This window comes from Sparus aurata, chromosome 14 (assembly GCF_900880675.1).
Source record: "Sparus aurata chromosome 14, fSpaAur1.1, whole genome shotgun sequence".
Classification (NCBI taxonomy): domain Eukaryota; kingdom Metazoa; phylum Chordata; class Actinopteri; order Spariformes; family Sparidae; genus Sparus; species Sparus aurata.
This window is the reverse complement of record NC_044200.1, coordinates 4,912,989-4,925,460: the sequence shown is the minus strand read 5'-3', so window position 1 is coordinate 4,925,460 and position 12,472 is coordinate 4,912,989. Positions and strand designations below refer to the sequence as shown.

General features: G+C 44.6%; 1 protein-coding gene across 2 annotated transcripts in view; it reads right to left on the bottom strand.

The window, feature by feature from the left end:
* Positions 1-443: 443 nt before the first annotated feature.
* net1 (neuroepithelial cell transforming 1) overlaps positions 444-12,472 on the bottom strand; it is a 38,219-nt gene continuing 26,190 nt past the window's right edge. The window contains exons 1-9 of one of the 2 annotated variants that reach the window (XM_030440515.1): positions 7,611-7,917; positions 4,726-4,833; positions 4,436-4,600; positions 3,851-3,913; positions 3,442-3,615; positions 3,079-3,336; positions 2,800-2,970; positions 2,341-2,527; positions 444-2,228 (exon numbers count right to left, since the gene is read on the bottom strand). In XM_030440515.1, coding sequence (XP_030296375.1) covers positions 1,789-2,228; positions 2,341-2,527; positions 2,800-2,970; positions 3,079-3,336; positions 3,442-3,615; positions 3,851-3,913; positions 4,436-4,600; positions 4,726-4,833; positions 7,611-7,703 — 1,659 coding nt within the window. In that variant the 5' untranslated portion in view covers positions 7,704-7,917 and the 3' untranslated portion in view covers positions 444-1,788. Of the gene's footprint in view, positions 2,229-2,340; positions 2,528-2,799; positions 2,971-3,078; positions 3,337-3,441; positions 3,616-3,850; positions 3,914-4,435; positions 4,601-4,725; positions 4,834-7,610; positions 7,918-12,472 lie in introns of those variants that run through there. The other variant, XM_030440514.1, reaches the window with a different exon arrangement.

The window sequence follows — 12,472 nt, the reverse complement described above, 5'->3', positions numbered from 1 at the left end:
GCAGCCAGTTGGCTAAGTTTAGCATAAAAACTTGCAACCAGTTAGCTTAGTTTGAAAGAAAAACTAGTGGCTGATTAGCTTTGTTTAAGGTGAAATCTGGCAGCAAGTTAGCTTATCTTCGCATGAAAACTGGCACCAAGTTAGCTTTGTTAAGAATGAAAACTTACAACCAGATAGTTTAGTCTAGCATTAAAACTGCCAGGCATTTAGCTTAATTTAGCTTGAAACTGACAGCAGGTACCAGGGAAGCCATTTCTCTCTGCTTTCGGTCTTTATGCTAAGTGAAGCAGCTTCTTGATCTACTGTCATATATCAATGAAGGCATGAGGCTGGTATCAATGTTCTCATATCCACTGACAAGAAAGCAAATAACAGCATTTCCTGAAATGTTGAGCTAACGCATTAAGTTGGAGTGAAGAAAAATTAAGACATAAAACCAAAAGTTCAGTTGCAAATCTTACACAGATCTTTATTGTTCTTTAATAACATATAGTTCACGGCAAACAAGTTGCCCCTTTTACTTTTTTCCAACTTAACAACAAAAGCACCTTGTGCACACATACAATGACCTTCTTTTTGTCTCCCTTCCCTCACATACTGTTTTCCATCACTTGATGTTTACCATCAATCATCCATCTACAAGCAAGATATCACATCGACTTCTACAGAAAGTCCATGGAGTTTATCATCTTGCATTGACAATCTATTTCTGTTCCAAAACTTCTTTATCCATCTTAACTCTTTTCTCTTCAGCCTTCAACAACATTCTCTTACTTTCATCAACTAGTCTCTTACAAGTTTAACTGTCCTGTCGCTCAGGACAGATAAATACATCCTGCTGCCTCTACTGGTGTAAGCAGTGTCCACAACTAAAGCTCCATGCAAGATGCTACACTGAAAAGTGATGTTTCATTCAGAAAAGTCAGCTTTTTAAAAAACCAACATGGCTCAGTTCAAAATTTTGTTTCAAAACAAAACTCCTCATCACTTCTCTAATATGATTTTGACATCGGATGATCTTCTAACACTAGAATTCATTGTGATGTCTTTTTAACAGAGAGAAACTGAAATCTCATCTGTTTCTGGATTTAAATTAATGCCTCTGACTGCAGTAAATGCAAAAAAAATAAAATTGTTTCTTGATCTTAACACCTGCGATTTAAAGGAATGTATAAAAATAAGATGCATCTTCTGATCGATCTAAAAATCAGACTTTTACAGAGATTTTTGTAGCTTTGTGTATTACACCTCATTGTTCAAGGGTATTCTCTTCCTTTCTTGCCTACTAAACATGCTCAAATTTTCAAATAACTTCACCTAAGGCTAAAACAGTGCTGCTTTATGATACCTAAAAAAATACTACCATAAATTTTAGAATATAAAAATGTAAATCTTTCATTAGCCCCCCATAAGGTCTAAAATAATGCTTAAATATCAAATTAATAGTAAACAGGATTGAATGCACCACCTCTATCTTCAAGAAATCAAAAGTCTTGACACACAGATTCACGTGTGAAACGTGTGTTTGCCTCTCATTATGCTTCCCTTTTTAGAGCTGGTGGAAGCCGTGCACTTCTCTCCAGAATACTGAGTCTCTGCGGGGTGCACTCGGATGGAGGGGTAAGGTAAATAGCTGCCGAAGAGGACAGTAACACAGAACACTGTTGTAATAATACGCACGCACGCATACACACATAAATACAAGTCCCACGCTTCTCCACGTTGTTTTTTTTGACATTTATATACAAAAAGTCCACCCAGGAGTCCATTTTCTCCTTTCACCTCACTTCACACCATAGTCTCTTTTCTCTTCCCTAAAGAATAAAGAGACTTCTTGTCTTTTTTGGTTTTGTGTGATGTGGGCGACGGTGACGTCGACGAAGATATTGACGTTGTCGACGATGAGCTGGATGAAGGGGACGTCGTGGTGGGGCTGGAGGATGTGCTGCTGCATGGCGAGCTGGGTGCAGACTGAGAGGTCGGCTGCGGGCAGTTCTCGTCCGTCTCCTCCATGTGGACGATGGCGGACACGGAGGAAGGGCGGCGCTTGGAGCGAGCGTCGCTTCCAGGCGGGGTGGGTGTGGAGGGCTCGCTGAGGGGCCGGTGGACGGAAATAGCACTGCGGAGACAGTTCAGCCACTGTTGCTTGTGGAAGACGTCGTTGACCTGCAGCGTGTGAGACTGTGCCTGGCTCGGGTCTTGGGAACGCACACGGAAAATGTTCTTGGCTGTGGGAAAAAAAAACGTAGAATGAGCGAATTGATATATTTGACAGAAGACGATTTATGTTTTTTTTTTACATGAACTGTTCCAAACTTTCAACTTAAACAAAAGCCTCACCTTTGTCTGCATTGCTGAAAGCTCCTCTGAAGGAGCCGCCCATTCTGACGTCTCCATCCTGCAGGTCCTCCAGCACGAGATCCTGCACTGGGATTGGCTGCCGGTAAACCTGGAAACAGTGGCGCTCGTTCCTGGTGACAGGGCGGGTCAGGACCAGCAGCTCGGTGAACAGGAACACATGTAGCTTCTGAAACAAAAACAAATCATTTAGCAAAAATTAGAAACAGAGCACTGACATTTTACATAACTGCCAACGAATGTTTTCAGGAAGATGTTTATTATTATCAAAGCTCATACTTGTATAGTTAAATCACAGGTTGGTTGTGGGGCAGTGAAGCAGGCAGCTATAGCCTTATATGGGATGTGAGGCTTGTGTTGATGAGTGAAGAGGCAGTCAAAGGAGCATTGTGTTGATCAGAGGAAAGTGTGTGTGTGTGTGTGTGCTTGCGTTCTGCTCACCGTTCCGCTCTTGTTGCGAAGCTCCCCGTGACACAGCAGGCTCTTGCACTGCTCGATGCGAGGGTCTCTCTGCCTGTCGTCCAGATACTCCAACTTGTCAATGTAGTACTGGCACTCAGACTCTCCCTTCTTCATGTTGATGTCAGACAGTACACCCTGAATGATGGTGATCTGAACGCACAAAGAATCAATCTATTAACTTCAGCCATGTTTTAAGATAACCAAAAGATAGAGATAATGCTGCGTCCTGTATCAAATAAATCTATGTCCTCAACTTACCGCTTCCTCCAGGCCGGCAGCGTCTGGGTGCTCCAGCGGAGTGTGTTTCAGTATCTCTTTGAGCAGCAGTGGGTACTTGACCAGGCGAGAGCGTGGAATGTCCAGGAAGCTCCACAGATCCAGCTTCCTGCTGAAGGGGGACTCAAGGCAGCGCTGCAGGAAGTCCTGCACCCGCCGGTCCTGCTTCTTCTGGTCCAGCAGAGCCTTGGCTGCCAGCTGGTTGCTGCAGTAGTCCTTGTAGGCATTTAGCCTGGGCAGCTGGAAGGAGAGAGGACACAGTTACAAATGCTGCCTTCTTTACTTTGAAACTCAACTGAGTTTTGACAGTATCAAAGAGGATGAGGTACTTGACATGACTCTTACCCAGTTTACGACTATCTGTCCAATCTGGCCAACAGTTCCGTCTGGCCCCGTGGCTTTGGAGAGCTGTGCTAGGAGGTCCTCGTGCAGAGGGATGTAGGCGTCCAGGTTGCCAAAGATGTGAGTGAGCTCCTCCTCGGACATAATGGAGAGCTTCAACATCGGGTCGTGGTACGCCTGTGTACAGAAGCAAAGCCAAAACGGTCAAATAACAACATCACATTAGGCCAAGCGGGGGTGGACGCTAAGAATAGCTTTTGAAGAGCTTTAGGGGTACAAGAGAAAGACAGAGGAATAATTCCTTTCTTTTTATAGTTTCTGGCATGGCTGTGTGGAGAGCCTGCCAGACTTTGATTTAATCTGTTTGCTTTATATGTACTCCCTCTGCCTCGGAGATTTTAAAAGTACAAACCTTGCGTGCGAGCTGAAGGTCCTCAATTAGGTCCTGTTCTCCGCGAGACAGCTCAAATATGGCCTGAGGGAAGAGAGGAGAGACAAAAAGATACTTTTTATAGCAAAACATATGAATCAGGATGTCATTACATTATTGCAAATGACAGCCATTTGACTGAATCTGAAACTTCTGTTGCCAAATGGCTGAGGTAAACTTTGAAGTCTATCTGGCTGCTCTCTCCTTCTTTTCTTCTCTGTGTTTAAAACTTGACAGTGTTTATGGCTTCTGACAGTTGGCTAAGATGTCTGACATATGCAGGACAAGTTGGGAAGTAGAGCAGGAGAGCGCCAGTTTGTTGGCTCGTCAGGTATATGTGAGCTTACAGCAACTGGGAAATGATTCCTGGATGACTTTTAGCCCCATTTAGACTATTTGACACAAATACTACAGGGATGTGTTAAACTAGTCTGGCAGACAGGGAAGGTTCGCTGTTGCCTGGATTGCTGACACTCATTCACCTACAACTACACTTTGTCCCTTGGCATCCTAACTGTGCGGTACAAGTGGCTTGCCATTTCTGCATGTCTCTGTGCTGATTCTCACCTCCTGCCTCTTGATCTCTTTGGTGGAGAAAGTTCCTTTCTGGTGGACGTCTAGCGTCTCCGACCACAGCGTGCTGTTCCTCCTTTTTGGCGGTGTGGGGGCCGCTGCCTTGCTGCAAGGCTTCTGGGGCACGCCCGGCGACTTGCCATCGCCCCTGAACGAGGCCTGCAGATGGGAAAGCCCCAGAAGTCAGATATGTTGCAAGTGGAAGCCAAGTTGAGTAGTGCAACATGCAAAACAGCTCAGAGGTGACCCTAGTTCCCCTTTCCTGGGGTGGCACAGGCGCTTACCTGGATGGTTTGGCCGAAGCGCCGGACGGCCCCATTCTTCACCGGAGAGATGAGGTTGGCTAGCGACGTCACCCTGCCGAGAGGACGGACACGCTTGTTGCTGGGTTCCTGGAGAAGCAAGAGAAACATGGAAGAAGAGATTAGTCAGGCAGTGAATCACTGCTTATGTGCAGGAACACAGAACGAATTGATCAGTAATGCCAACTGGGAGATTCTCCCAGAGACCTCAGCTGCGAGTCCAGACGCTCTCTTGTGACATCCTTATGATAAAACACATCCATTCAAGTCATAAATCCTCATTATTTACTCCACTCCCTGCTTTTGGGCGAGGAAATAGGAGTAGCTGGAGCCGAGGTCGAGCCGCAGGCAGACAGACTGGCGGACCAGCAGACAGACACAGATACTGAGGAGCAGGAAACACTCCAGCAGCTGTTGGCTCCATCATGTGAAGAGTCTTGAGCCAGGCCAGCCCACTGAGCACAAAGACCCTTTCTGACTGCTGATCTGGAGGGGAAGGGGGTCTGGAGGAATGCCAGGAATGCACGAGACCCTGCTCTCAGCTGTTCAACACCCCTCCCCACATACACTCTGCTACTATCTGGCCTGACAACAGCAACAAGTCCACTTGAGAGTGTATCTATACTATCACTCAAACAGTGCAAGATAAATGCTTCCTGATTGCTGCTGCTCTTCAACCGCTTTCCCCAGAGAGACAAAGCAGTGAGGACAGTGTAGCGGTGTGTCAGGTCCGTTCAGTAAAACAGACCACCGCTGTGAGTCAGGGAGAGGAGCAGCAGTCGTAAACACACCATGAATCTAACCCATCTCAAGTGTTTACACAGAGCGGCGTCGCAGGGGGTGCACAGCGGTGTTTATGGCTGCGAGTCGAGACAGGCTCTTCAACAGTCCTCGCGTGAGAGCAGCACTACACCTGGGCCAGGTGACCCCCCTCTCCCCTCCTCTCACCCAGCCCTGAGGCTGAGAGAAAGGAGAGAGCTGCTTGGCCTTGCGCCAACAACAACAGGCTGCAGAAATCAAAGAGTTGAAGATCTGAGGTAATGATTTCAAAGCCTCTGCAAAAAGATGACATGATGAGACAACCAAAACCATAATTGGCATTTTCCAAAGTTTGCACTCCCCTCAGAAACATTTTTCATTTGAAGAACTTCACACTAATGAGAGTGCTACAATCGAGCGCTGCACTGCCTAAAGCTGCTTGTGTTTTCTCCTGACTCAGGCCAAACGGGATTTTGCCTTGGCTCAGCGAATCTGGGAAACAGAGCAGCCATTGAGGCTCCAGGCCCTGCGGACACAGCTGTGGAACAGATCCGCTCAGTCTGCTGTGGCTGCGGTCGAGTCACGGTCTGCTGTGGTCAGGGTCTCTACGCTGTCCACGACAGCCAGACAGCACTGAGAACTCAGCAAGCCCTCTAGTGGCCGGGAGCAGTAGTTGAATGCCACATGTCTAGTGCTTTGTCTCTGATCTGCACGCAGAGATATTTTTTTTATTTGTCTGTTGCGAAACTTGCCTGGCTCTATTCTGTAACCATTAAATATCAGTAGAAAAAAATAAAAAATAAAGGAAAAAGCAAAAGTTGCATGAGGGTGTGGGTTTCTAAGGCTGACACTGGAAAGTCATGCTGGCCATTGTGCCCTTCCTGTCCTTTAGTAAATGGCCCCAGAATAACAAAAAACCAAGGAAAGTTTCTATTCCTGGCACTTTAACTTGGGAGAACAGTTTCGGCGAGTCTGGCTCACTTCAGGAAACCAGACAGATCCGGGGTTTGTGCTGCTGCGTTTGATAACTATTATCAGTGGAACAATGACCCTCCAGACATACATTTTATACAAGTTGCGTTGCGCCCCTTAAACTTCTGGCCTACGATTACAACCTCATAAACATCAGGAGTTTTTTGAGGGATCCCGAAAGCTCTCTTCCTGTGCTTCCCCTTTGATGTAACCCTTGTGTGTGCTGTGAGCTAATACTCCAGATGTGTCCCTGAGATTACACCACAGCTTGAGCTGATAGGAGCTGAGAACAGAACAGCCAGACCATAAATGAAAGACTGGAGGTCAATCATGTGTCAGCACGGGAAGAAAAGACATGTGTACAGCTGGGAAGGGTGTCTCAATTGTGCAATTCTGTGAGAACGGGAGTCACTTCATGAATTGTTCCGAGACTTCTCCTTTATCGAGCGGTTTACTGTCAATGAAGCCACTTCTTCCTGAAACCTCTTCCGAAAGAGAAACACGCAAGCCACAGAAGGGGAACGAAGGTCATAAAATTACAGAGAGCACACCTCGGCTCCAGCAACTGCGTCCCTTTAATTGTGTTTTCAGCTGATGGAGTGCTCTCATGCTGCCGGGCTGATTTGCTTTAAATATACTGTTGTTTAAATTCAAATCTCAGGTGAAAAGCAAAGTAATCCTAGACCGGGCTGAACTAAAAGGATGCACAGACTACCCCCTGCTGCTTCACTGTTTTTGTTACTTTGAATCTCCTGCCCTCTCCATATCCCCTCCACGGATGAGCTGCCCGATGGGATGCATATTTAAGAACAGACAGGGAATACACAAAACTGAGGGGGGGTCAGTTCACCGCTTACAGCTTCATAGGTGGAGAATAATCCAATGATTAACTCCTCCAGGTTAGGCAGTATCTCAAGCACTGTGTTCAGGCACAAAGTTCAAAGTCTCATCTTACAATCACACTCACACTCACACTGTGTGCCCAAGTGAGATAAAAACAGGGTTAGGCACTGATTCACTCACAGAGATATGACTTCATATAAATGAGTTCCGGTCAAACATTTACTCAGCGACACAGGTCACAGCCAAACACAGCAGAAATATCTCCCACCATCATGTGTGTCTTAGCATCTCACCTCTGACTCTTTGTTGGCTTGGTTCTGGTAGTCTATCACTTGCAAAGTCCGTTTGATAGGCACCAAGCTACCCAGTTCATCGTAAGCCACCATAGCTTTCAGTAAAAACACAATATCCTTGTTTAATCCTGGCGGGTCAGCTCCAAGTAATCCACATCAGAGAAAAAAAGGTGATGAAAATCAAGGCTTGTGCGAGAGTAAAAAAACACTTAAATAAATAAATACAACGTCTTCCCCCTTTCTTTTCTTCCCTCAGGGGACAGAGCACTCTGAAAGCTCCCCTCACATACACTGTCTAAACTTTGGTCTGAGGTAGACTGAGGGAGGGAGGGCTTTATACCGGGAGCAGAGATGGGGGAGGAGCTCAGCCCTCATGGCTAAAGATGAGGTGGTATCGGGTATACTTAGAAGTAAGACGAAGCTGCCCGCAGGTTCTGTTGATCTGTCCACACAGAGTGAAAACAGTAGTGAGAATTTCAAAGATCACGCATAACGCTTACTGCTAAATGGTGTCGACGCAGACAACTGCGGTGCGGGCGAAGAAGACTGAAACTTATCAAACACAATACGGGTTACTTTTTCTGGGAGCTGGGTTTGCAGTTAAGCCTGAAACGTGAATTGCAAGTTCAGGATTTAGTGTGATATTAATGGATTAAGTGAATAGTTGTCTACCATTAAATTAAGGCAACTATTTTGAGAATCGATTAACCAGTTTGAGTAATATCTTAAGAAAAAAGTCTACATCCTCTGACTCAGGCTGCTCAATGAGAACATTTTCTGGTTTCTTTGCTCCTGGACAGTAAACTGATTATCTTTGGGTTATCTGACATTTTATTCATTAACGACTAATTGGAGCAGTAACTGATGATAGATAGAACGGTTAGTTGCATCTGTCGTGACAATAAATGAAAATATACAAAAAATACGAAGAGAAGGGTCGAATACACATATACTGCGGCAACATTTCGCAGCACAACGAACCTTTACTTGTGTTGGGACTGATAATCCATCAAAGTTCACAGACTGTAAAATGAATCTAGCTTTAATTCTAACTTTATTTCACTACATTACTTTGATCCTTATTGAGTGATACAGTCAAAATCACATTAAAGTGAACTGATTTGTAAATAGTCTAATGCCCCTTACTTAAACTAAAATCAATATGTTGAATCACTGTCTTTTGACTCCTCTCCTACCATGTCCTGTAAGAGATACTAAAATGTTAAAACCTAAATGAGTAACAAGTTTCATCAACCATATATTAATTAAATACAAAGTAATCATTACTTGGCTACTTCTTGTTACTCAAAGCACTCTGCTTCATGGGGCAGTGCTCTCTGATCTTTGCTTACAACACAGTCGTTATCAGTCTCATCAGCTGAACTGGGGGAGGTGATCAATTAGAATATCAATAGAGGGGGTCACAGATACACACTCTGCCAGATGTTTAAACTGAAACCTGTATATTGACTACCACTAAGGGGGTGGGGTGCGACGGCCACTCGTATGTTGATTGCTCTCATAGGGCAGAAAAAGGCAACTTTCGGTAAAGACAAAGCAGCATTCTGAGTCTGAAATCAGACCTGTGGCTCTGTTACATGCATGTGGGCACCCTCACCCTGACAGGAAGATTCACACATGGCTGAAGGGACAAGAACACCTGGAAGCGCAGATTGTACACACCCTTACAGCTGGTGCACAAATGCATGGCAAAAAGTGGAGGTGTTGGGTGTGATGGAGCAGCTAATGTGGAGGTGCTGCAAGGCAGGGTGTCACGCTGAGTGTTTTGGGCAAATGGACGAGCCTGTTCGTGGCTCTGCTTTGTCCTCCTGGGTCAACATGGAGGTGTGAAACAGGACAGAGGCTTCATGCTGTTGCTGTGTGTGTGTTGGTGAGAAAACACGGGTGCAGATTGAGGTGTATTGATGTTGACACCCTGGTATTCTGGGTTTGTTGACGGAGCGGTCAGGAGGGCTCATCTACTGCAGACCAACAGGACGCTGAGGCTGCATTATATCACCCATGTGCCTCCTAACAAATTTGGGTTTTCACGTGAGAAATAAGACGACGGATAGAAAAACTATGCAGACTGAGGAGTCAGAGAGGAACTTATCAAAATGAATGTGTCTGTCTGTGTGTAGTCTATGCGTGCCTTCAGAGGACACTGTGTGTAGTCCTGCTCTTACTCACTCTGTATGGGGAGACCTCAGGCTGAATCAGCAGTGTGTCTGGCCCAGCCTCTATAAAAACTATACACAACATGGCTCGGCCTGCCTGGTCTGTTCGCCCCTAGTCATGCCGAGCTGCAGCTGGAGTACAGCCGTGATTTACACTCCAAAACACACACATACGCACACGCCAGTCTGTACTCAGAGTGGCGGAACAGGATGAGTAATGCAGCGAGCGGTGGAGTTTCACCGCTGTCTAACCTATGCCGTGCTGAGGGCCCCCGAGGCTTGAGGGGCTGAGCTCAGCTTTACCTCCACATCAGTGGCAGTGAGTACAGGATGCGCACAGGCTAATTACAGCTCTGGGAAGGCAGCTCAGGGCAAAGAAACACAACTAAGTGCAGAGTGGCTTAAAACAACAGGAGGGAGGCGGAGGCGGTGCTGCCCTCTGCTGATGGAGGTCAGGAGCAACAGAAAAGGGACTGAAAACCTAATTCTGTGTAGTAACAACTGACATCCCGCATCGGTCACGTACGGTATTTCAAGAATCAAGGTTTAAGATTCAAGGAACTAAAGGGAAAAGTGTCATGTAAAGTCTCAGTAAGGTGTTGATTCATCACAAGCCTCCAGATGAGCTTCAGTAACATGCAATATCTTCTTCTGCACGTTTCACAATGTACTGTTGCTGCCTTTAAGTTAATACTTCTACAATACGTTTTGATTTGAGCCATGCTGAAGAACAGAGGTGAAAGTCAAGTGAACTACATTGTCTGACTCCATATACTGTATGTAGCAAGGTCTTAAAGAGGGTCTGTTGATTCATTTTAATCTTAGACAAATGTGAGAGATACAGAGGATCACCATCATGGTTTGATATTTTTCTCAAACCTCATATATTAAAACAGAACCTCTGACGCCAGGGGAACCTCAACACATGTTCTTTGGCTGCAAAGTTCAAAACCACCACCAGCAGAGGGTTCAAGATTAAGCATGTGTCTAAATCAGGCCCCCCTAAGGGTGTGTCTGAGAGATCTAACCTACTATTAATCTAGTAAGTTTCTACAAGGAACTATAAATACCTCCTCTCCTCTGGAACTACAATTAAATAAAGATGAAGAGACGGAGAATATGTAGACAGTGATCTAATCACACGACAGCCTGTAGAAACAATAAAAACCACAGATCTCGAACCAGACTTACATCCTTGGGTTACTCACACTTTTTTTGTTTTGTATAGTAGGTGTACACACCCCTAGAGCAGCCCTGGTTGCTACCAAACACAGCGATGTTGCTAACACTCAGAGTGAAACCGCCAAGCCTTTTAGACAGAACAAACTGATGTACTGATAGAGCTGCACTGACGGACAAAAATATGAAAACATACTTTTGCCAAGTCAAACTGTCATTGTGGCATTGGGAAAGGCACATAAGGACAATTCAAACAGGGACGTTCTGTTGTAATGGCAAAGGGACGACAGAACAGCACTATAGCAGAGAATTTGAATACAAAAGTCAGTAAAGCCAGAGATGTCAGTTATGTGACAACCCCCCCCGAGGAAAAAGAAAGTGGAAGAAGATTTGATTTTCTTACTCGAGATTTACAGGGAGTTCAGGGTATCTTACAGCTGAAGTGTAAATGATATGATGTGCGTCATTTACACGGTCATTTACACAGATATAGTTCATAGTTATTTACCGGGAGTTCTTGGGCATAATCTGAAGGCAGGACCAGGCTTGTGTTGGGTTATTTCAAAGAACTTACTCAACCAAAACCACAAAAAGAGTGGGACAGCTAGCAGATGTAGAAAAATATAAGACAGGATGGATTTGGCAGTTCCACTGTAGTGTTTTTTCTATAATCTTTATTCCACTGACGCCATTACTTTATAGGTGTATAAGGAAACTGTGGGCAATGTGGGTTAGGGTTACTGTATTATATTATTGGATTGTGTATGACTTTTGAATCAGTTTAACAAAGTACACAAAAGCACAAAAAATTCATAAGCATTCCATTTACTTTATGCTTGAGAATACACAGCACTACAAGTTTACACCACAAGGGGTTATGAAGTCAAATTGTCAGAGGAATCTGTTCAGAGGACCTATATGTTTTGATAAAAATATTGATATTTAAAGCCAGTGTATCAATAATCATCTTGCTAGAGGAAGCAATACATTATATTGCCATATTGATTTTTTTCATCCCTACTGCTAATAATTGATAGCACTGAGATGATTAGTTAAGCAACAACAGCAGCTTTGACCCTGACCAATGAATCAACATTTATTTATCAAAAATACAAAACGTTCTTTGTTCCAGCCTTACATGTAAAGATTTGCTTCCTTTGTCATATCCTTGTCAATTGATTGTCTTTTGATTTAGGACTTTTGCAGAGAAAACATTTGAGTATGTCACCTTGGGCTCTAAGAAATTGTGATGAAAAATTAAAGCCTTAAAAAGGTGCAATTTGTAAGAATTGTCAACTTGTTAAATTCATAATCCCAACAAAAGGGGGTCAGAGTAATTGCTAACTACTGCCAACTGTTGTGGTTATCAGCTAGTGAGATCAGTTAGCCGTGCAGCTAGCGGTCGAGACTGGGAGCTCGGATCACTGGGAAAGTGTTAGTGTTATTTACACCACTAGCACAGGAACTTTGAACCCTGATGGGCTGGGGTTAGTTGTTTAATACACT